The sequence below is a fragment of the Hermetia illucens genome, chromosome 2, assembly GCF_905115235.1.
Source record: "Hermetia illucens chromosome 2, iHerIll2.2.curated.20191125, whole genome shotgun sequence".
NCBI classification, from domain to species: domain Eukaryota; kingdom Metazoa; phylum Arthropoda; class Insecta; order Diptera; family Stratiomyidae; genus Hermetia; species Hermetia illucens.
In genome coordinates, this window is record NC_051850.1 from 27,192,287 (window position 1) to 27,218,289 (window position 26,003).

The window sequence follows — 26,003 nt, forward strand, 5'->3', positions numbered from 1 at the left end:
TTACTAAAACCCCGGGTCCCTGAGAAAACTCCAGTATCGGGGAATCCCCCCTTTCCACACCCTCTCATTAGGCCTCGTTTCAGACCAAAATAGTCCGATGAAACGCGGCAGATATGAATTGATAAAAATATGGAGTAACAGTGGTGGCCATTTTCCATGTGCAATTCCAATATAATAGCGCAAGACGATTATTGGTGGCGAACTGTCTCTACTTGGTATTGAAAAAGTTGCATTTTCTAGATTTTGAAAAACAGTGTCAGCGGATTTAGCGCTAATATTGCGTCAAACAAGAAGGCTACATACCGTAGATTCGGCCTAGTACCTAACCCGCATATACGCGATCACAAGTCGTGCCACTTAGGAGCTCGATTTACTCTTCCTGTATGTAGTCTTCTTGTCGTCAATTGACATCAAGTTCCATACCACCATCGGCAAAAACAACGCTACTTATATATATGAAATAATCAATGACCTCGATGTTCTGCCCACTAATGGAAATAGGAAGAGTTGAATCATTAGTCAGACTGAAAATTTTGATTTTGTTCCCTATGTGCTTATCTCCTTTTCCAAATTCAAACCTCTTTTGGTGAGCATAGTCGTGATGTTTAAGAAAAGATGACATGGTTCATTGAACCTCTCCACGTCCTCCAGTCAAGGCAACATGAAAGGCGTCACCGATAGCGAGAAGAAAAAGTATTGGTGACAAAGTGCGACCCTGACAAGCTCCGCTTTGGACTTCTTATTCCTCAGAAATTTTACCCCGACGCAGAAATGACATTTGAGTGGTCATATGTCGTTCAGATAATACATTCCTTCCTCACAGAAACCTCAACTTCCATAAAACATTCCAGATATACTCACTGTTATCACTGTTGGAAGTTCTCTTTAAATCGATGGAAAAGCATGTAGAGCGGTGATCTAAACTGCACTGCCCCATAATGACCCGGAAGTTATTAGTGTGGTCGATACAGGGCAATCGAGAGCGGAAAGCAACTTTCTCTTTATTAATCAAAAAGTTTAAAGTGAGTACCTGCCGTATAGGCATAATCCTAAGCCATGACTAGCATCGCGCTACTAGTTTATACTGAGTGTAGGCTCACCATTGATACTAGTAAATGCGATGCCTATCTAACACCTCTGGTGCCGCTAAAATGCATAATGAGCTCTCCCCCTTTTTAGAGCCATAACCACAACCACTATGGAACTCCAACAAGGGAATCAACCGCAAATAACCGGGCCAAGAGCACATCTTTCAAAATTCTCCTGAATCGTATGCTCTCAGAGGGTCATCACAGTTACCATGACATCCGCTAGCTTTCGATGGGGCTTGGTGATAAGAGCCACTTCAGATGAGTCCCATTGTATCCCCCTGTCTGCTTGGCCACTTCGATAATTTGGAGACGGCACACCCGAACGAGTTAAGTGGAATCAGCCCCTAGGTGGAGAACCATAGCAAAGGCTATATGCTAGGCCTGTAGTCCTCGAAACGCACAGTCCCGGCAGTGTATCTCGAAGCTGCAAGAAGAGGCCATACGACCACTCTGCGAGCAACGAGCGCAAACGTGGTCGTTAGCACGTTAACCAGTCACTGGGTTATGTAACCATAGGCATTTAAGACAGGCAGGAAGCAGCATTTAACCCTCTAACTAAACCATTTGACGCACACCCTTTTAGTGGACATCAGCGTGTCGATCACACAAGGGTGTGCCTTCAATGACAGCGTTACTGATCGCCTCCGAATCCACCCGAAGGACATCTGGTTCGCCAAGAGGTTATCATGAACGTGTTACATTAGTTCATCCGTGTTAATACAACGATGTACATCATACACGATGAAGCATAGCCCAAGCTTCTGACCCACAGCTATCTCCAACCCGTGTTCAAAACATTTTGGATTCTCCACCATTCGTTTCGCTCTTTTTCAGATAGCACCTGTAAGGCCCCCAAAACTTTATTGGGTTCACGGTGTAAACTTTAACTACCAGTGCAAGAGCCACCACCCCCATTACCGCGTGCATACCTTCTTTCGGTGAGGCCGCCTTATTGCGGCTCTTCACCATTGCCGATCATTGATCAGTGCCACAACTACTCCGACCCTATTACCGACCACAGAAGGGAGCATATGGCTACTTTTGGCTTTCTATTTTGCCATTAAGCACAGAAACTACAGCTACCTCCAACTTGTGTTCGAAAAATTTCGATCCCTTTGACATTATTCTATTTTGCCAATAAGCACAAGAACCTTTTCAGCTATCCTGGTCAGCAACCCGCTGAACTTTATCCTCCCTAGTTACTTCATCAATTAGTTTTGATGAGGCACCATACTTCAGAAGGATTCTAACCAATTTAGCTGCCCTCGGCCACCTCATCAAACTTACCATATTGCCCCTCCTTTACTTTAGGACCGCTCTGTTACTTAATTATCAGATTTTCCATTAACTGCATCGAGCTTACCAAATCCAGAGCTATCACTTTCACATCATCGGATGAGTGCCTGTTTTCTCCACTGCTATTCATTCTATCCTTCTCTTTCTTTTTCCCTCTGGCCTTAGCAACGGTTGCCTTGACCGCCTTACTCCATCCGCTTGACCGGACGCATTCGCTTCCTCATCGATACTAATTAAAACATTCCTCCCTGCTGGCACCTTCCCAGTCTGTTCAACTTCCGAGAACTTACCTGCCGCTTCAATTTCGGCTCCTTTGGTCTTGCCTCGTTTCTCTTACCTCGGCGGCTTTTTATCAAAAACTTACAATAAAAAAAGACAAACGGAACGATGACACTGGCACATATCTTTTTTTACTGAAGCGGCAACCTTGGCACTTAGTTGCAATACTTAATCCCCACCTTAGCACCACTCCATAGAGCCCCATTGTAGCAAGCAGCAGAAGTGGTATCGCAATCAGGATGGCTGCCTCCTCTTAAACACTGGACGGCGTTTCTGCACCTTTCCTAGCTAGCACATTTGCTGCTTTATCGCCTTCTAACCCGATATGACTTGAAATCTGAAGTATTCAGGCCTTAATATACGAATCAGGCGTATTCAATTCCTTGCAGCACCACCGGGAGACTTACGATCACCTGTAGGCCTTTTCGTGATGCAATATATAGTAACGAAATTGCTGCAATTTGCGGCCGTTTTTGCTTCTCATCATTAAGGCAATGGTGAAACGACGCTCTGTCCTCCTATGAAGAGACGTAGTAGCGACACGCAGCAGATGATGGTTCCCTTAAAGGCCAATGTCAGTGTCTCTTTTGTCACGCATATTGTACCGCTTTCAGGCGCTTACAATTCAATTCTAACAATCCTTAAAGGAGGCTACAGTTTCTCTCTTACGATAGTGGCTATAACTGTATCCTAATGGAGGTTCTGCCAGATTGGAAGAATTTCCAGGGAAGGTTTGTTGGGAGGTGTGTAATGGTAGAATTGTGCCGGGTTATAGGAGCACGAATCACACATCAAAATAATAAGGAAGAATATGAAACTTTGGCCATAAAAGGAATGGAAAAAATGAAAAACCTTCCATTCACTCGAGTCAACAGAGCTCACCAACTGCGCCAAATCAAGGAAGATATTTCACGGCTATAACAAAACCCGATCGCAAGAGCCATTGTGCCAGACGCGTGCAAATGCACACGGGATTACGATGACCTATACGAGACACTAGCATAAAAGGAACCATGCCGCCAGACTTCCTTTGTGGATGCCTAGATCTAGCTAGAACCAGGCTGCGGACATAGGTAAACCATCCTTGGAGGACCTCAGGGAGATCTCTAGTTGAAGGGTGAATGCTGCGGACTGGCTCTGGCGATCTGAACCGGCTGGACTCCACCATCTTTGCTTTTACCACAGCAGTCACGGTCTTAGGAGCTTGTGGCATCAAAACAGCGCAACGCAGGGATAATTGGCCTCCTCGGAGCTGTCGCTGATACCTACCTACCTTATGCTATCTTTCAATTCTAAATGAAAACCAAGAAGGGATGCAAAAATACGAAGAAAAATTTACTTCTATTGCATTGGAGGTAATGCATAAAACATAAAACGATTTGTTTTGGACTTAAGATGAGAATGATCATTCAAATTGAAAGAGAAGCTGTATTTTTCTGTTAATTTTGGAAAATCAATATTATTTTAAAACGAGGATTAAGCTTTATTTTTATGGAATTCGTTATATTTGAAACCGTTCTTCTTTTGATTTTTACCTTTGAGCAGTTTTATGCTCTTGCCAAAATTTCCAAAACGACGTCTATTCGGCAAAATAAACTCACGTAGATTATCCTTCGGAAACAAAAAATATTTCAAACAAAAGATTATTCTGTTCCTTAAAACAGTCAGGCCTTAGGATGGGCGATGACCTTTAATTAAGTTGCAAATGAAGTATAAAAATAGCAATAGCGAAAAAGGCAGGCCGAAGGGGCAGCAAAGGCTCCTGATATATGGTGCGGAGGCACTAGTTGATTAACGAGGATTCGTCCGAGCTCCTCGACAAAATAATATAATTCACCATGAAGAGAAGTTTTTGAATTAAAAAAAAAAATAATATTTTGTAATTATGTTTTTGAATCAATAAATGTTTAAAATTACTTGATGTGTTTAACCACAATTAGTATAGTTAAACAACAAAGCAGCAAAGCTTTGAGGTCGAAAATAGTTGAAGGTTAAAGCAGGGAAAAGAATAGTCGCTGAATGTAAATTCTGAATTGAGAACTTCATGTATATTACTTCAATAATTTATTTTATTCGAACATAATTCATACATTTGCTTCTGTTCTCTAAATCTAAATTTTTGGTATTAAATATATATAAGAATATCATATCACAGTAAAGACTTTGGTTTTCTATAAATTATTTTAAAACTTATTAAATATCACAGATTCAATCCAGTCAGTATATTTCGTAACTCGGGTATAAATTCCAGGCAAACCAGGTCTTGCACAACCTATTCCAGTCGAGACTATTCCAATAAGGGTATTACTTGCTGTCACCAATGGACCACCTGAATCAGCCTAGAATATTTCGAATTCAAATGAGATACAAATATTATGTCTGAAAAAATCCGATCTCACCCAACATGAATCAATACCCCCCGTTTCGTGCCCAGCACACATTTGAGACTGTGTTATGGTATTCTTCATTCCGTTTGCTTCGAATGACCTTTGGCATCGTTCATTATTCCAAACTTTAACTGCCGCTTTTTGTAGTATATCGGCACGGTCTCCAATATCCTGATTTTCATGGGTCCAGCCCCAACCCGACACTATACCAACTGTGTCTTCATACAGATCATTGTCATCCAAAGCTACACATGTGGGCTGGATATGTTTTGAGAATTTTAAAGGTTGCGATAATTGCAACAGGGCTGCAAAAATAAGGATAGTTTTTAGTTAGCGATAAGAACATAAGGTGTAATATTACTTACCAATATCATTAGCCACTTTTGTGCATCCATATTCAGGATGGGGAACAATATTTTTAAATTGCACCTCATACGGGTCCTCTTCAGAATTCTCGTTCTGTCTGTAGTCGGAAATCTGGTGTAACCCCACAATTCCTTTAATTTGGGACGGTTTCATGATTTTATTTAATCCGTTGCAAACACAATGTCCAGCAGTGACAATCCAATTAGCATTCAATATTGTGGCTCCACAGAAGTGTCCTCCTCGCCTAGTTAAACTTACTATATAAGGAGCTTCACCTTTCTCTGCGGTGACTCCGCCTACTATCCTGGACTTGCGGGGCGTCTCTAGACATGATATTGATGACACTAGAGAAGATAAGATACACATTAAATTGGGTTTATCAATTGAGGATATGAGTGTTGAACAAAATCCTTACAACTTCTTTGTCTGGAAGAGAAGCAGCTATCAAAAGCTATGCTGACTAGTAATGAGCTAAGTAGAATATAATTGAGGGGCGTCATATTGTATGCAGATGTATGCAAAGCTAATTGAGTGACTATGCAATAGCGATGTAACAAGCTGCGTTACAACTGATGTATTCCCGTCGATTAGATTGAGTAATTTATATCCAACACCTAATATAGGTAGATGCCTCGGGGGCAAATACACAACCGCTGCAGATAAATTCAAATTTCCCACCCTCCATTAATTCGGGCCGCACAAAACTCGCAATGATTGTGGAGCGCGCAATGCGACGAAAAATTTCATCGTAATTCTACACTTACCTGTATAGTTCCGAAGTAACCTGCTCTGACATTGAAAATAATTTCCGTTGAATAACTGAATGAAGTATTTGTTTATATAAGCGAAATGTTGGTGCATTTGTTTTGTCTTGATAATGCTAGGCAGACGGAGAATTTCCAGTGTTAATGTCGATTGATTGGAGATACATACATAGGGAAGACCGTGAACCTCGCAATGCTATCAATAATTACTTTTATTGGATATTACAATATAAACAATGAACTTTTGGCGGCAGAGTTGACGGCCAAGGGTGGAAATTTTCAAACCAAGTAAAATGGGATGTTATGAAATTTTTGATTCTTCATCAGAATGAGGCCTTCTAGTGCTAGTGGAACCTCGCCAAATCAAGCAAGTTTAGCTTTCAATTTCTTTGGGTAACATCGCCAAAAGATGCGGACTCTTCTGTTGATTCAACTGTTTTCGAGTGTCCAATGAACTGCACATAGAATTAGCCTATCAAGGGGGCGTTGGGAACTATATCAAAAGAAACATTTCCACAATATTCTAATAAACTTATGCTTGAGTAGTTCGATCTTTTCAAAACCACAAAGTGAAGCAAGTAATACTAAAAGATAGTCGAATGTACAAACATAAAATTACTTGGAAAGGCAATGAAAATATTTTTATACATACCGAGTATTTAGTTATTAGTTAACTACTTTACAGAGGTTTAAGTAAATATTTACCCAAGCAAGGCAATATGTATCGAAGTAAAACTTTAAATTTGCTTTATAACTTCCGTATTTCGACATACCATACCGCCGTCCTCATTAAACCTTGGCTTCCCAATTTTCTTGAGACAATGCCGATAATTGTCAGATGATTTGTTTTCTTACGTAATCTATTAGAAATTTCGGTATGGTTTGAATTGTTTCGAATTCCCCCAGGTTTTAGAGGAGGAAAGGAAAGTCAATTCTCTTCCCCTGCTCTTATCTGATATCATCATGGTAGAGTCCGAATTTCCAACCCTGCCCCTGGGGAGAGGGGATAAGAAAGGTATGTGAGAGGAAGCGAAATCCCCACAGAAAAATCACACCAACACGATGGAGAGAGTAGAGGCAGATTGGAGGCCTCATTCTCCAAACCCTTTGCAAATTGGGGCGAAAACTGGGTAATGATATGAAAATAACCCTTATTTGGGGCGCTGTAAGTTTTCAAGGGGGTGGCTGCCACGCTTTTCTACACGATTGAAGAGAAGGGACCTCTGGCCTCTACTTTCAAATGAACCATTATGACAAAAAAATTGCCGCGTTTTGAGGTGAGATATTAAGGGAATTACCTCTTCTTTGTTAATATTAGTTGGATTTTCTTCAAACCAAATTGTGCACTATGTTATCCCTTATATCCACGCCAATTTTATACTTCTAGGATACACATAAGGGGAGTTGCCGGGTAAATTTCTAAAATGTGGAAATATACTATTATTACCATTATTTGTGTAGATATCGGAACCGGATGTATTTTGAGGCCTAGATTTCGTAGAGATGCACCATTGTGATTTTTTCCTTTTCAGAGTGGTTGGATAGGTTCTGAGAGACCTGTTACACTTTTTGATGTTAATATTTTGAGCCCTCACTCCCCTATGTTTCATCCGATATCAGTTTCGAAAAATACCAATTGAGCCCTTTCGTTTGATACCCCACATGGCCACATTTTATGAAAAAAATTTGCACGCTCCATTCACATGTATGGAGAGCCGCCCTTAAACTTAATGGCGTCGCTTGCTGCATGTAAAGGGAACAACAGATCACATGCTCTTACCAATTTTCGTGACAATCGGTTCAGCCATTTCCGAATAAAGCGGACAGACAGACATCGACTCGATTCTAATCAGGTTTTGTTTCACGGAAAACCTTAAAAATCACTTTCAGGCCTCATATTTTTTTAAGGATCGCTACGAGTTTTCTTTTGGGTTGAATATTGCTGTGTAGTCTGCTCCCTCTTCCGCATTCGTGATTGCCGCGCTCTTGAAGTTGTTCAACGTAAATTCACCAGGACCCTCTTTTACAAAAAGAACCTTCCACCGGTTGATTATCCGTCACGACTCCGCATTCTCAATCTCCCCTTCCTACAGCAACGCATATCTTCCTTGATATGTGTACCCTTTTCAAACTCTTCTATTGTTTGATGGACTGCTCCGTCAACTCGGATATTACTTTCCGTATCGCCTCGTCTCATAACACAGGTAGTGCTGACATTTTTGATGTACCCTTCGCGGAACTCGAGATTTACTACCACTCTCCGTTCCTGAGGCTATACCGGTCCTACAACGCCCTACAACTTGGGTCCTTTGACTATATTTCCTTCTCTAGTTTTAAGTGTAAAATAAGCCATTCACTTGCTTCTCCCTCTGAGGACAATCTGTAATAAGGAATTTGTTTTCTGTGTATTGTCCTCACTAAATATATAAATAAATAAATAAATTACCTGGCATACTGACGGATCCCTCATAGCAGAGAGAGACAGAGCGGGCGGGTGGTATACCAAATTCTAACAAAATGGAATAGATATTTTGATAACATGGTGGAACCCCTCTTCACTCTAGGTCCGAATTATCTCAAAAGGGTGTTGGGCTTTTCGATACTAAGGTATGGGGATAAAGAGCATATTGCCAAGGGGGCAGCACAACCTCAAATTAATGTTGCGTGAGGGAAGGTTTTCATAATTGCTTCTAGCGCCAAATATTTGAACTGCAATAGGTGTTAATTGGAACGCAAAAATATCATTAATGCGACGGTAGCTTTTGAAAAGCCACTCAGTATTTGCATTTCCACCCACTTTCCCTTGCAATAATCTTTGAAATGATGTATGGATCACGGATTAGCAGGTAACATGACCATCTGGCAATCAATCCTGCTACGCTTAGTCTTATTTTGACAGAGTCCAAGAACACCAGGCAATTTTATTCCAAACTGTAGGAAATCTGCAAAACCCAAAGGGGAAGACCGTTAAGCTGTTCAGCGAAAAATGCGAAGGTTTTGGCTATGTGCATTCCCTAGTAAAAAACAAGTCGGGAAACCGGAAGCTGGACGCTTCAGGTACGAAAGGTTTTGTGTATTTCTTAGTACGTAGCACGTAATATATCCATATATTATGTGAGAGTATCCACTTTCGGGCGATATTGACATTCATAGTCTTCAATTTTCAAAGAAGAAACAAATCTGAGGTGTTATAACTTTGTTAGTAATAGTGCGATTTCCACCAAACTTGGTAATATCATGCTCTATATTATAGCCTATATCACTACAAAATTTAATGAAACTAGGATGAACTTAAGGGGGGTTTCTAACCAATTACAAAAAATTGTAGTAATATACTATTATTAACTTTATTTAAACAGATAGCGGCATGGAAGGTATTTCGGAGCCCAGGCACCATATAGTGGCAGCCTCCTGATTTTTTTCAGATTTTTCGGTTTGGTAGTTTCTGAGAATGGCCCCCTTAAAGAAGTGATCACTTTCAACCCCCCGCGCTCCCCACCTTTCCAACGAATGTCAAAACTAATCGGCTTTGAAAAGTACTAATCGAGACCTTTAATTTGATACCCTACATGACTATATTTGATGAAAAAAAATGTTACACTCCCCTTTTGCATGTTTGGGGACCCCCCCTTAAATTCGACGTAAAAGGATGTAATTCACTGTATGCGTGAGCGTTCACAGTTCCCACCTTTCTACCAAATTTATGTCAATCGCTATAACCGTCTCCGCGGAAAATGCGTGTGACGGACAGACGGACAGACAGACAGACAGACAGTAAACCGATTTAAAAAGAACTATAGGTGAAATAATAAACTAGCTAAACTTCGTTGGGTCGTCGTCAACCCTATAAAGAAGCCAAAAGAAGCTTAAAATTAGTTGTTTAGTATATAGAGAGGACCTCCTGAAAGCAGCCTGCTCAGAAACGAATATAAATTTCTGCTGGATATCTAGAAGGTTGTGGTTCTCTTAAAAGCTATACGATGAATCACGGTACTGATTTCATTATCATAGAGAGTGAGTTTGCTCCCTGAGAAAGAAAGGCTTTGGAAATAATAGTAGTATGCACAGTAATCGGAGAAAAGCTACTTAAAGTGTGTCACCGTCAACGGCAGTGACCTGCCCAGAACTGAGCGATTTAAATACCTCAGGTCAACGCTATCAACCAATGGAGGACTGCGTTATGAAATTGCTTCACCCATTAACGCAACTTGGATGAAGTGGCGTTTCACAACTCATCCGTCCTGCCACTCTCTATGGTTCTGAGTGTTGGCCGATTATAAAAGACAATGAACGGCGTCTTACGGTAATGGAGACGAAGATGTTGCGCTGGACTAGTGGCGTGACACGTTTTCATCACATCCGAAATGAGGATATCCGCGATCAATATGGTGTTACACCGATCGTGGAAAAATTGCAAGATAGGCGTCTTCGATAGTATGGTCACATAATTCGCGCTAACGAGAATTCACTTGCCAAGATTGGTTTGAACATCGAAGTCGATGATAAACGACCAAAAGGCCAGCCGAAGCAACGGTGGCTCGATACGCTGGATGGAATTTAAAAGCCCCCATCCAGATCAGGCATTTGATAGAGCTAAATGGCGAAACCGTTCACGACGAGCCGACCTCGCTTGTGAACGGGACAAAGGCTGAAGGAAAAGAAGATGAAAATAAACACTCTCGGTACAGTTTTTTCTTTTTTTGGCAAAACTTTTTTACTGAATTACCGCAAGTTAAATATTTCGGGGACCATTTGTACTTATTTTCAGTGGGAGACTTGGCAGAAAGAATTTTTGAAAGGATTGCTGTGCCGCTCCGCTGTTCTGCGCCACGTAGTTCTAGATGACCCACCATGAGGTGAATCCAATAACTATAGATCCCCCACTCCAATTGTGATTGAAACTGGAAGTAATAGTAGTGATAATATAATATTTGTTCCCATTATACCATTGTGTCCGGATAGCTGCGTGGTTAGAGCACAAGGCTATCGTGCGGAAGATCGCGGTTCAAATCTCACTGGTGGCAGTATCGTGATTTGACGTAGGAGACCAGTCGACTTAGCTGTGAATGAGTACCTGAGTCAAATCAGGATAATAATCTCTGGCGAGCGTAATGCTGACCACTTTGCCTCCTACAGTATACTGTAGTGTACCGTTACGGTCTCAAAAGAAGTGCTCTAACACACTGCAAGGCCCTGATCCAAAATGGATTGTTGCCCCAACGATTATTATTATTATTACACCATTATCGGAAATAAAGCCAATAAACTCGAAGAGCATTTCTATAACGTTCATTCCCAAAAAGCTATTCATCTAAAATTTGATACATAAAAAAACTATAAAAGCCTTTACCAACAGTTATTTGTTTTTTCCAACAGGAGGTCATGAGTGTAAAAAAATCGAGGACTTGAAACTGAAGCCTTGGTGTTTGGTATACCGCATCTTCTTGTTCTTTAACCTTTATTCGGTTCGTTAGCAGGAACGACTTATCTGGGTTGGATTCTTCATGATTTGAGCAGGCTATGCTAGCACAACATTTTCATCTCTATGACTGCGAGGCAGCGTTAATTGTTTTTAATACTCAAATCCATAGGAGACAACAAAAGGATGCCACGATCGATTTTGGAGTTGAAATGTTTATTTATTCAGCGATCGCAATTGCGAGGCTCCACTTCATTCATGTAGCATTGACATTTGGAATCCACCTAAAGAATCTTGGTTTCCTGTACGATATCTCAAGGAATACAACAAGGCGTGGTGCTTGTACGTTCCGAGTTTTCAGATTGGCCGCTAGGTAGCTCGTATCAAGCCACAGTCACACATTTCCAGAAGAGACTTTGGCACAACTCATAGAATCATTTTTTTATGTATGTAGCAAACCATCGAAAATCCTTTCTCATTCTATCCACACCATAGACTGGTTACTAATGAAAAGAGTACTACAATAGTAGCCATTTGACGGTATATATCAGGGGAGTTATCGCCCAGAAGAAGCAAAGAAGCTACATTAAGCCATTGGCATCTTTTCTTGAAATATTGAATACAACTAATACTAGAAATTTTTCGTAGGTCTTTCTGATATATTAAAATAATTCATCCATTGTCTCCAAACTCCATGCTCAAACGTCCATGTCTATCGGTCTAAGACGCGGTAATTATAGCAATAATTATGAACAGATACTAATTCATTACCAAGGGCTTTTTAAATAGCCCGTATGGGAAGTTGTTTAAATAAAAATTATATACTAAAATGAGCCCCTGCGGAACTTATCTTCGTGCATGTTCATGAACATAGACAAGGGAATAATACGAACACTACTGGGAAACTAATTACCAATAATATCTAAATCGGAATTAAATAGTGAAGTTTGTACGAATCGATTCAATTAGTAGCAAACTTCTGGTATCACTTATTTGCCTTGACTTATGGGCGACTTAGGGGTTCCTTTACAATAACGAAACACAGAAAATGTCAATACTTCAGTCCTCAGTCAATGCAATTGGTTTATTGTCAATGCAATCAGTTTATTGCCATAGAAATCATTGTTCCTGAACTCGCCCCCAAGGGAAAGCTAGGTAGGTTAACCCTGAGTGAAAACAACCCACCTTCACCCTCCATTTCAAAATCAGAAATATGGAACTGGCCTATTCACATTTCATATACATTTTACCCACGCTGTACGCTAAAAGCGTATGGAATAACATATTTAACATTAAATTCAAGCAGCGTGTAATGCGAAATCCAAGAGTAAGGTGCACCTTGAATCGTTTGAATGCACTTTTGAGGGTTACATTCGAACATTTAATGATTTAGTGTTGCACCCACCACCTGTAACCGTGCGATAGTTCATTCAACCAAATGACAATATTGAAATGTGGTCGATTTGAATATTTTCGGTTAAGCAAAGACAATGGGTGGTTTTTAGGAAGAATGCCAGTTACATCTAAATTAATAACAAAGTAATGCAGCACATGTGATTACTTGTACTCTTCCTGTATTCGCTTATTCATAGATAAGAGTCGCTGGTGCATAGGAAAGAGTCGTGTGAGCCCCTATTCGGCGACATGGTAATGTCGTATTGTAATAGTAATATTAGCAATAAATTGAAGATACGTTGCTTTCAATGTCAGGTGGCAAATTTTCATCTAGCGTTCATTATACATATTTTGTGTGTGGAATATTCATGAACTCATTAAGAGTCTAGTGAACTTTTTGGAGCATTAGGGGCTTATTCAATCTTAAGTACACAGAGCTTTGTTTTGATTCGAAATTTAGGAAGTTGATGAATCATTACTTTCAGTAGAATTTTAATTAATTGATATTTTCGCGTGTCTGGTTTCATTCCACTGCTTAAGGTTCATGGACATTTTCGAGAGAGACATGCAAGCAGGGTTTAGTAAGGTGTAGCCGATAGAACAGAGAGCCCGCTTTATAGAAATTGTGCAAGTAGGTTGCATTCATATACTGCACGATAGTTGGTCAATTGTAATGAATCTTGAATAGTAGGAGTTCTAAGAAAGGAATCAGATTTATGGGGATCCAAGCTACTCAACAGTACAGTCTGAAACTTCTGGGCCTTGTGATAAGCATATTAGTTCAACTCTATATTAGTGGAGGTTACTAGAGTTCGAAAAATGGAAATGGATCGTATCACTTAGCTACAAAGTATATAATAAAACACAATTCAGATTCTTATTTTTTATTAAGAGATAATAATCAAACGTAATTCTGCCCTTATGGAATGTAATACATGAACATACCACTTTCAATGATATTATCAATCAACCAATTGCACTCTATTTCTCTCGCTTTTCCCCCATATCCATCTAAAACTAGCAACCAGTGTAGGCACACGTGGCGTTCATTTCCTAGCAGTATCTAATTCGTTCCTTCATTCTGACTAAATTATCCTACTTACTACTATAGACACTGCCCAGTGCATAAAGGAAGCCATCAGAGATAATGTACTACTGTGATCAAAAAGTAAGGTGAAATTGTCATTTAAAATTCCCGGGCATTAGAAAGGCAAGTAAATTTTTTTCCTAGGTTAGTAGGACTGTCTATAACCTTTGCCAGGAGGGTGTTTGTCAAGAGTTTTAATTATCTCAAAATTACATGAACTCGGCCGGGCTAAATTGTCAACAAAGAATATTAATTGAGCGTTATACGTCGTTTGCGTGAAGCTGATTGAGGAGATAAAATCCGAATTGAAGAAGGTCTGGCAGGCTATACCGAAAAAAGACTATTCCCACTGTTTCCAGGACTGTAAAAAGTGCTGGAAAAAGTGCGTTTTGTCGGACGGGGATTACTTTGAACGGGATAAAATTGATTTGGAAGAATAGATAAAGAATTTACATTTTATAAACAAATTCACTTTACTTTTTGATCGAAATCCAAGCTGTGTGAAATGTACTGATGGTACTGAAAACTATTTTAGTAAACAGACAAATTTTTGACAAACTTAAGCAATACAACGTAAGGGGACAAAAATATTACAAGAAAACCAAATGAAAAATGTCCTGAAAATCATAAAGTGGAATACAAAAGGAATGCAACGGCGTCTATTAGAGTTGGAAGTTTTTCTTAATACTAAGAATCTAGACATATGCCTTATCTCAGAAAGCCACCTCACGGGGCCTACGAACGCTAAAATCGACGGCTTTTGCTCATACCATGCAACACATCCCAGTCAACAGTCCAGAGGGGTAACTACAATCTTCGTTAAAGAGGATATCAGACAACACGGAGAACAAAAAATTGAAGATGAAAAAATGCGGCCTATGACTATTGGTGTACAACTATTTACCAAAGTTGTGAAGATCTCCTCAATATACCGTCTGCCCCGATCCTGTGTTAAAAAAGAAGATTTCGCTCCTCTAGTCCATCGGAAGCTGATGATCAAAGTTAACAACATCCAGAAGCAGAGCATTATTAGTAGGAAGAGCACAAAAGTACAATTTCCACTTCCTCACGACTTCATAGACGGAAAAGGAAGCCTAGGACAACCAACAAGTCTATGAACTAGAAAAGTGCAGGGAGCAACCGCACCAGCCGCGGAAGCTTTACCAACAAGTCAGCAGGATGAAGCCTTATACACCACGATGCTCATCCTGGCGAGACAAAGAGGGGAATCTGATTTCCGACAGAATGGGCATATTGGAGCGATGGGTTGAGTACTTTGATGAACTACTGAACAACTGGAACATCGGCGAGTTGGAGATCCCGCCAACTGAAGACGACGGACAAATACTGCCACCACCAAGTATAGGAGAAACAGTCCGTGCAATTCATCGGCTTAAAAAGTCGCCAGGAGTCGATGGAATTTCAGCCGAATTAATTAAATATGGAGGCGACCAGTTACACCAAGTGGTTCATCAACTCAAGGTATGAGACAGAGAATCAATGCCTGACGATTGGCAACGAGGTATTATTTGTCTCATACATAAAAAGGGAGATATCAAACAGTGCAGCAATTATAGAGGTATCACGTTGCTGAGTACCATCTATAAGATATTCTCTGCTATTTTGCTAGGCCGGATAGCCCCATACGCCCAGAACATCATTGGCCCATACCAAGGAGGCTTAACTCCAGGCAAATCAGCAACAGATCAGATTTTCTCTGTGCAGCAAGCGATGGAAAAACTTTTGGAATATGGACAACAGTTGCACCATCTATTCATCGATTTTAAAACCGCCTATGATAGCATAGCCAGGGTAAAACTGTAGACGGCCATGAGAGAATTCGGTATCCCGACGAAATTGATAAGACTAACTAGGCTGACCCTGACCAATGTACGAGGCCAGATAAAAGCAGCAGGATCACTCTCAAGATCATTCGACATCAACAACGGTCTACGACAAGGGGATGCCCTATCATGCGTCCTCTTTAACCTGGCCCTCGAGAAAGTGATCCGTGATGCTGAGGTAAATGCAAGAGGTACGATCCTCTTTAAGTCCACTCAACTACTGGCCTATGCTGACGATATCGACATCATGAGAAGAACCACCTGAGACGTACAAACTGCCTTCATCCAGATCGAACAGGCGGCGCGAGATCTTGGGCTGCACATCAATGAAGGCAAGACAAAGTATGTGGTGGCAACGTCAGCATCGAAAACCAACCAACCAACAACATCAAACGGCACTGGTCAAACAGGAAGAATAAGGAGAGGAGAATACAACTTTGAGACCGTTGATAATTTCTCCTATCTAGGGTTGAAAATCACAACCGATAACAGCTATGATGATGAAATCCGCGCAAGGTTGTATTTCAGCTTACAAAAACTGTTTCGCTCGAAACGTCTCACCATAGGGTCAAAGCTCTTACTATACAAGACAATGATCTTGCCAGTCCTCATGTATTCCTCGGAGACTTGGATTGGAGCAAGAAGAATTGTGAACTCTTGGCCATGTTCGAGAGAAGAATCCTCCGAAGAATTTTTGGCCGCCTTCATGAGGATGGACGATTCCGTAGCCTAGATAACGACAAAATCTATAAGCGATACCATGACCGTCCAGTTGTGGATAAAATCCGGCTCAATAGGTTACGGTGGGCGGGTCACTTAATCCGTATGGATGAGGATGATCCAGCCCGGAAAGTCTATAAGGGCAATATCTATGGTAGAAAAAGAAGACGAGGCAGACCCTGCCTAAGATGGAGCGATGGCGTAGGCCAGGATGCCGGGCAGCGTTTAGGGATATCGAATTGGACCTCAAAACCGGGATGTCTGGAGTTCCTTATTAAGGCAGGCCTAGACCGGATACCGGTTGTTGAGCCGTTGATGATGATGATGAAAGAACAAAAAGGCGTTAGAATATCACATAAAGGATGTTTAGAGCGCTAAACCTGCGGAAGTCATCGACAAATTTGTAAGGTCGATGAAAAGAAGGCTTCTCGTAGTTTTAAAAGCTGATAATCACCATACCAAATACTAATTTACCCAATTGTTGACATAAATTTATTTTCTTTCTATCAAATTTGTAGTGTCCAAGTTTTTTTGCTGTGCAAAACTTGGTTTTATCACTATTTCTCTGTTAAAAATAGCATTAATAAAATAATAATAACGATAAAAAACGCACATAAAAAACGATGTTTTTCCTTTAGGAATTTATTAAAAAATATCGTCTTATTTTCGAGATATTTGACCTCAAAGTGTATTGCCGTAATTGTCCAAATTTTTAATTGATTAACTCTATATATTTTATATCTTTTCACACTTTTAGTATGTGTTTAAGTCATGAGAATATACACTTTTCAATTATGACTTTGCATAAAAAGACGCGTCAAAACTAAATATGTAAATTGCTCATGGTAAAAAGACAATGGGATTGGTGCACTATTATATGTTTTGATGGGCAGTATAAATACTTTGATCGTCCTAAAACAACACAAAAAAGCTCTTCGTTAAAAAAAAAATAATAAAGCAATTAGGAAACGAAACAGGCGCAACCTGGACCGATTAACGAGAAAGATGGGTCGAAGACTGAAAAACAGTGAGAAAAGTATACGCAAAATCATTAAAAATGACTTAAAACTGGAAACTTTAAAGTTCAAGAAAACCCAGAAGACAATAAAATTTTGTTTAGTCGAAGCATGAACAGATAAAATTTATAAGGTTGAACAAATTCTCAAAAAAGAGGAGAAAACCTCTACAGAGAAACGAATGTTGCGAGTAGAGAAAGGGATGCTTCACTTTATTATTCCGTCATTGTGAGTTATTGCTTTAAAATTTATTCAGAGTTAATTACTTTTAATGAATTACTTTCGAAACTGCGTACTCCAATCACCAACGCAGGATTTAGTCGGTTATTTCGATCTGCACAGAACTTTTTTTCTTGTGTATTTTTTACGTGTCTTTTCCTTTTTTAGAAAATTTTCCCGAAAAAACATAAGAATCATAAATTTATTTTTTCATTAATGCCATTTGGTTTTTAAGTGTTTTTTTTGAATGATTGTAGTTAGTAATTTATTTATTTATTACTTGGTAAAAAATAGAACCATTTTCTAGGCAATTGTATCATATTTACCACATTTTATTGCAAAAACTAATCCATCCTAAATGGCCCTTTTCGAATTCCAGTGCACAAAATTCAAAATATCATAACCAAACACTATTTTTGAAAAACAGATTCACTCACTCTGCCGCAACACAACTATTTACTGGCATTCCATATTTCTGCTCGTAGCAAGTACTTCAGCGAATACAAGTTTATTCAGATTCTATATAAAAGTCGTTATGGCAACGAATTACGTTCCACAGTTGGCGCCAACTGGAAGTCGTCTATTTTGTCCCACATGAACAGAACAAGTCAATTGGCGGCCCGGTCCCTATCTAAAGTAGCGAAGTTCATTGGTTGTTTGGCTTCTTTAGTAGTGAAGGCGCAAATTGCTTTGAAAGCCGGTTTTGTGCAAATTCTGACGAAGTTCTGGCCGCAAGAATATTTGCGTTAAAATTCCCACGATTGGATTAGATCCCTTGATTTTCCTGTTTTTCCTCACATTGATTTCAGTTCTTGGCATTCAGGGAATTAACTAAAATGAGTACTCCTTCCCCTGCTCAGGCACTTAACCTAGGTAAGACTAAACCCACTTTACTCATTCCAAATGCACTAAAAATTCCATTTTATTGCAGATAAAAATGCACAGAAGGCTTTTATAAGTTACTACAATGGTTTGGGAGAGGTAAAAGGCTGTTTGTATTTCATTGCGACCATATAAATATAATTAAAATTGTTTCACAGAAACCTTTAACGACAATTCGCTTCTTCAATCGAGTTGATTACTACACCGTCCACGGTCCGGATGATACTGAGCTTGTCTCAAAAATTATATACCATTCAACAGCTAACGTGAAGCAAATGGCACCGGGTGATGTCGAGCCATTGCTGTACTTGACACTGTCCAGAGGTAATTTTGAAAATGCCATCAGGGAGCTGCTCCTGGTGAGGAACCATCGTGTCGAAGTTTATGTGAAAGAGAAAAGCAACCGCCAATCGGACTGGTCCCTGGAATACAAAGGATCTCCCGGAAATCTCGTTCAATTTGAAGATGTTCTGTTCAACAGAAATGACATGGTAGCTGGTTCTGCAATGATCGCTGTAAATCTGCGCAATGAAGGGAAACAAACTGTTAGTTTTGAAGTTTCATAAGAAATGGATTAGATTTATAAAAATCCTCTTCGCAGATGGTAGGGCTTGCTTGCGTTGATTGCACTGACTGCGAAATGTCCCTGACGGAGTTCCTAGATGATGACTTTTTCGCAGAGCTTGAAGCGACTATCGTTCTATTGGGTCCCCGAGAATGCATTATTCCAAGTGGGGAAGGAGAAGTAAGTGAAAAGGAGTTCTACACTTTCTTAGTAACAAATTCAAAAGTTGTGGTTCTAATTGTAGTACGGTCGAATCAGAACTCTGATGGAGAGGAACAATGTCATGGTCACCATAAGGAAGAAGACAGATTTCTCCATTGCATATGACGATATTATCCAGGACCTTAACAAATTACTGCGGTTCGAAAAAGGTCAACAAGAGAGTGCAAATACCTTGCCTGAAGTCAATAAGAGGCTCGCGTTGTTTGCTTTAGCGGCGGCAATCAAATATATGGCATTGCTAACTGACGACACCAACTTTGGGCAATACAAATTGAAGCTGTTAAACCTGAACAGGTGATTTTAGTTATTCAAAGGCGTTCATCGCTTTAAAGCAACATTCCATACAGATATGTTCATTTGGATGCAGCAGCTGTGCGCGCTCTCAACATCTTGCCGAAACCTGGCACAAATATAACTAGTCCGGCTTACCGATGGCAGAGTATCCTCGGTGTTTTGGACAGATGCCGTACCCCTCAGGGTCATCGGTTAATGGCTCAATGGGTAAAGCAACCCTTGCGCAATGAAGCTACCCTACAGGATCGTCACAATATTGTGCAATGCTTGCTTGACAGTCCCTCGGTCCTGCAAGACTTGTATGATGTACAATTAAAGCGTATTCCCGATGTGCTGATGCTAACCAAAAGACTAATGCGAAAGAAAGCAACTTTGCAGGATTTGTTCCGCACCTACCAGATTATTGTTCGAACTCCAACAATCGCAACCGCTCTTGCCGACATGGAGAACACTTCAGTGACAAATATTTTGAGTAATCCTCTGCAGGATACTCTTAACGATCTGAAAATGTTGAAGGAAATGGTTGAACAGGTGATCGATCTGGAGGGCATTCAAAAGGGGGAATACTACGTGAAAGCGTCCTTTGATTCCGACCTTGAAGAAATGAAACAAAAACTTGATAGAATGGACTCAAAAATGGACAAGATGCACAGGAAAGCCATTGATGATTTGGAGTTAGACAACATCAAACTTGAATTTGTTTCGCATTTGGGATACCATTTTCGTATCACTTTAAAAGACGATGCCATTCTCCGAAAAAGTAAGAAGTATAGAGTGCTAGATGTTATCAAAGGGGGCGTGCGATTCACAACTGATGAATTGAGTGAATGCAGCCAAGAGACAGCTGAAATTCGTGAAGCTTATGAAGAACAACAAAAATCAATCGTGAATGAGGTGATTCGAGTGGCTATCGGTTACTTGGGACCGCTCACAACTCTAAACTTTCAACTGGCCCAAATCGATTGCTTGGTTAGTTTTGCTATAGCAGCAAAGAATGCGCCGATACCGTACGTGCGACCGAAAATGCTTCCGGAAGGATCTGGGATATTACATCTGAGAAACATCCGACACCCTTGCTTAGAATTGCAGGAAGATGTGTCGTATATTGCAAATGATGTGAATTTTGCAGAAGGTATAAATATCAATACTAAGTAATAGCCTCTATTGTATTTTATCTTTTTAGGAGAATCGACCATGTACATCATTACTGGACCAAATATGGGCGGTAAGAGCACTTTTATTCGCTCAGTGGGTACAACGGTTCTTATGGCCCATGTTGGCTCTTTCGTTTCTTGCGACGACGCTGTAATTTCCATGGTAGATTCGATTTTAGGACGAATTGGTGCAGGAGATAATATTGTAAAAGGACTTAGCACTTTTATGGTGGAAATGATTGAAACATCGGCTATTATTCGGGTAAGTCCTATAATTTAGTCCCGTTACTCCAAAAGCGATGAATTAAATGAAATCTCGTCAAAATAGACTGCTACCGAAAAATCTCTGGTAATCATTGATGAATTAGGACGAGGTACATCTACCTATGATGGTTGTGGGATTGCATGGGCAATCGCGGAGTAAGTTTTTGTAAAGTTTCTAAACCTATCAGATGTCAATATGGTTTTGACTTTCACAGACACTTGGCTAAGGAAGTTCGTTGTTTTACGCTCTTCGCTACACATTTCCACGAAATCGCGGAATTAAGTAGTTCAACGCCGACGGTTAAAAGCTATTATATGGATGCAGCGGTAGAAAAGGGACAATTCACATTGCTCTATCGCCTCAAACCAGGAGTAATTGAACGAAGTTTTGGCATACATGTTGCTAAATTGGCTGATTTTCCGCAACATCTTGTGGAGGTAGGTGACCACTATATGTCTAAAGGTTTTGCGTTGGAAATTCTATTCAACCTTGAGCTTAATGTTTTCTTTTCAATTTTTACTTCGCCGTTATTTGTCTTATATTAGGATTAATTGTTTATTTTAGCCATTAATATTTCTCAAAAGACAATCCTCTTTCGTCTTAAATTTTTATTTGGATATGGAATGCCTTTTCGTATTTTGACGATAGATGTGGGTTAAAACCACCATTGTTGACAATATCGTGTTCTGTGAAGAAATTTGAGCTACTTTAAAGTTTTTTTGCTCAAAATGTGAAATAGTCAGGGTTTACCGACAAGATGCTTTACAAGGGTCGCTAGCAACGAAAGGTTCAAACGGGATTTTAGATGTAAAAATGAATGAAAATCCACATGGGCATAGTTGAAGGATTCCTGAAGAGCGACAAAGTTATTTCGAATTATTTACTTGGGGGTTAATATGTCAAAGAGGAAGACAGGGGGATGTTACATGGTTTATGCGCAAAAAAATTACACGAGATGTGATTGCGGAAAATATAACTTCCTGCATCGAGGTAAAATCTCAGAGGAATCTGGAGTCGAAAGCAGAGTCCGCCAGGGTTACATATTGTCACTGATATCATTTCTTCTTTTTATCGGTGACGTTCTTGTCCGGAGGGCGATGGACGATGACATCTTTCCTCAAACACCTCGACTACGCTGAGGACATCCGTTTGCATCGGGTAATGACCTTGGCCAAATGGCTGTGGACTCGGAAAGAGGGGCAAGTATAATTGCACTGAAGATAAACGCCAACAAAATCAAGGATCTCAGTCTGGCGGGTCATCGCATCTGCTTAAGTGAGCAGAGCATCTAAGGCGTCGACCAATTTGTATATTTAGAAAGCGTAGTTTCTGTCGACGGTAGCACAGAACTCTGGATGTCGGTTGCCGCATTGAGCGCTAAATCTGCTTCATTGCTAGTATTCTTTGTGTGTTGCTGTTTGAGAGTAACACATGGAAAGTGAATGCACTGTTACTCAAAAGCTCCAAGCTTTGGTAAAAAGCTGTCTGCCTTGGTATTATCGGAGTCACAAATGAAGAAGTTGGTCGACACACAGGCCTGGCACTTGAACGCACTGTGATTGGAAGGCAGAAGTGCCAGTGGATAGGTCACACATTACGGAGAAACGATGATTACCATGCAGTGGAATCCACACTCCCAAGATGGCCGACGAGTGGGTCATTCCAAGGGCTCTTAGCACAGAACAGGAAAGGGGGAATGCCGACGTCTCGGGAAGTCGTGGAGGGTGTAATCAAATTTTGTGATCTACCTGTTTGAATGTGCTGGTTTTTAGGGATACGATATTGTAAAGAAATATTCGATTGTCAATTTATAATTAGATTTCTGTAAAATACGAAATTGGCCGCTTTGATTTGATATGTCGTGAAGACTTCCGACTTTAGATCATGTTATCCAGCACTGACTGAAAGGCAGCTCCGCCCCCATGTTGCGGAATTCTTTCAGATCGGCATTGCTTTCTCCGTAGTTTTGGAAAATTCCAAGATTTGCAATCCTCAAACTACGTTCCGGGGAGGAAAACGATGCAGTTGCAATACACATAATTTCATCCAAATGAGCCTCCTAGCGAATTTAAATTACATTATCGTAACGTGCATCCTAACTCTTGAAAGAACATCGGATTTTTTTAGAGAATGTGACTTGAGGTTGCTGTATCAACATGCGGACATCTGTTCTATTCGCTGAGCAGCAGAAGCAATAATATCCAATTATCGAATGAGTCGGATATTTGTAATCAAATAACAGGTACTTTTGAACAAGGGCGTATCAAGTATAAACGGGACTGATTTTTTAAAAATTACTCTGTTTATTATATTTCATTTACAAAAGTGTTTTATTGTCTTTCATACTCTCCTACATAGGAAATGCTTTTTTTACACCGAACCGGAAGTCGTCATAAAATTTCTTTGGACGTTCTTCAAGTGCAGGCGCGCTTCCACTGTCACATCGTCAACTTCTAGTGACCAAAAAAAATGGAAATCGTAACGAGACAAGTTCGGACTGTAGGAGGGATGTTTTAAGGTCGCTCAGCCAAAGGAGTCCAATTTTCGTTTCATTAAGTTGGCTACGTGGAACTTTGCGTTGTCATATAAAATAATCATGTTTCTGGCGGATTTTGTGGCTTTTTTCGGTGAAATGTCAATTTCGCGTCTTCCAGTATTTTGCAGTAATACTGTGCATTATTAATTCGTTGATCATGGAGAAAGTTGAGCTGAATAATACTTTTCCGATAAAAAATACAGTTGCTCTAGGAGCTTACGGACAGCCTCGATATTTTCAGCGGTAACATTCGTCTTTCGGTGGAGATTGTGGCTCAGATTCTCGACTTTCTCACGCCCTCCAGAGAATTCCTTATGCCACGCAAACACTGGGGCTCTCGAAAGGGTATTTTCTCTGCACTGTGCGCGCAATCGCTCTCAAATTTCCTCCCTGTCCAAAAACTTAATAAGAATTCTTTGGTCTACGGACACGAACACTACTTTCTGGTTCATAGTTCCCTTCGATACTAAAGGGTTCGAGGGAATTACAGTCGCTCCCATGTAAGATGGTTCAACTATGCTGGATCTTTTTTTCGTTGGCCTTAAGCAATGCGGTTCTGTTTTTGATCTGTTCTCCACCACTCTCTACAATCCCCAGCAAAGCATTTTCTCAACAAAATTGCAATTGACCAGCGTTTCTAACAGCTAGGATCGAAAGCTAAATTATTTTATTCAACGGCACTGAGCCGATTGCAGTCATAGCTCTGTGAAGCAGTGTCCTTCGCAATTGTCTCGGTGCATCTCATCTACATCACAAAACGAATTCATATATGTGATTTGGGGAAATATTCATCTACGATAGTGTTTTGTATATTATACAAAAGCTTAAGTCTCTTTCCAAAGTGATTGGCGAGTAGACATGTATACGTTAACATGTATCTTCCTTCGTAAGGAATCATTAATTTCGCGTATGCTCAAATAAAATTAAGACAAAATGATTCCTTGATTCCTTCTATATCATTTAAAACTGAACAGTGGTTAATAATAACAGACTAATAAAATTCCAATCTTTATTTTTATAGTTGGCTGAAGAAAAGTACGAAGAATATGAGGATCATGTGAGAAACATCACATCCGAATCAGACAAGGAACTTGCAAAATACGTTGAGAATACCGTTGAAAGGATATGGCAAACTGGTGGCGATATGACAGACGTAGAAATGGAAGAAGTTATGGATGATTGCAGGCGAAGAGTTACTGAATCGAAAAGCGAGTATTTCAAAAAAGCATTCCCTGACTTGTTTATGGAATAGAATTTAGGCTTATCTACAGGGTACAACTTTTATGATTTTTTAACCCCTTCTGACATGCGGGTACTGTTATCTCTAAAGTTATGTTTATATTGAATTTAGTTCTTGTTTTATATGCATACATTTTTGTTATACAGAAATGAAATTATTTTTATTCTAATAGAATAAAAGCAGATTCTGAACTATTGAAATGTTATTGGTTTCTAATATATATTTGTAAATAGATCCAATTGCAAATGAAGCTGGTTTTGTGATGTGAATAACAGTTTATAAATTGTGCCTGTAGAAAATTACTTATTGAAATCGACAAAATTGTAGAAATAGCCGAAGCAAGTACAGACCATATAGATATTCGATACATCATTACCATAATAGCGAGCAAGTTTATAATTTGCTGAAAGATCAGAAATCTTTGTTAGTTAATTGATTGAATCAGAAATTTGCATATATGGTGTTAGATTCTGATGGCCTTGTGGATCTTTGGTGAGGAAAAGTTTGGCATCCGCGGCTGAATTGGGTTAGCTTCGATTAGAGAACATCCGATTAATGCTTTTTCCATATGTTTAATGGAAGCCGGCATTGATCCTTTCATAGTTGACGATAATTTGCTCCAGTAAGCTTTTCCATCTTTAAACCGGCGTTTTATCATCAAATATTTGTTTGCGTGCGAGTAAAAGAAAAGGAAATTTAGAATACAAGGAATCATAAAATGCTGCTATCGGGAGGAAAAGGGATGTTGATATGGATTTGGTGATCGATTCCAGGGCAAGCCCATTGGACGCGTGGATCCTGCGTAAGCCGTGAGATCAGCAAACACTATATAGTATTCGTCTGCCTTCACTTTCATGTTCTTAAGCCCGTAAGATCTTCAACATAATATATCATACTAGCGAAGGAGATGTTGTTCAATTTTTTTCTTGTGAAACATCGAAATAAGCAATTTATATCCCAAA

The 26,003-nt window shown here is 39.9% G+C and overlaps 2 protein-coding genes across 2 annotated transcripts; one reads left to right on the top strand and one right to left on the bottom strand.

The window, feature by feature from the left end:
* Positions 1-4,770: 4,770 nt before the first annotated feature.
* On the bottom strand, positions 4,771-6,416 carry LOC119649334 (trypsin-1-like). The gene is made up of 4 exons (XM_038051438.1): positions 5,835-6,416; positions 5,419-5,763; positions 5,066-5,358; positions 4,771-5,005 (listed from the first exon to the last, which is right to left on the bottom strand). Exons 1-4 carry the CDS (start codon positions 5,917-5,919, stop codon positions 4,850-4,852), a joined length of 879 nt encoding a protein of 292 aa, XP_037907366.1. The 5' UTR covers positions 5,920-6,416; the 3' UTR covers positions 4,771-4,849.
* Positions 6,417-18,547: 12,131 nt separating this feature from the next.
* LOC119650191 (DNA mismatch repair protein spellchecker 1) lies at positions 18,548-25,241 on the top strand. The gene is made up of 10 exons (XM_038052754.1): positions 18,548-18,756; positions 18,815-18,864; positions 18,924-19,310; positions 19,367-19,510; positions 19,575-19,846; positions 19,900-20,978; positions 21,030-21,262; positions 21,329-21,420; positions 21,480-21,702; positions 24,823-25,241. The coding sequence occupies exons 1-10, from the start codon at positions 18,720-18,722 to the stop codon at positions 25,051-25,053; spliced, it is 2,748 nt and encodes a 915-aa protein (XP_037908682.1). The 5' UTR covers positions 18,548-18,719; the 3' UTR covers positions 25,054-25,241.
* The last annotated feature ends 762 nt before the right edge of the window (positions 25,242-26,003 follow it).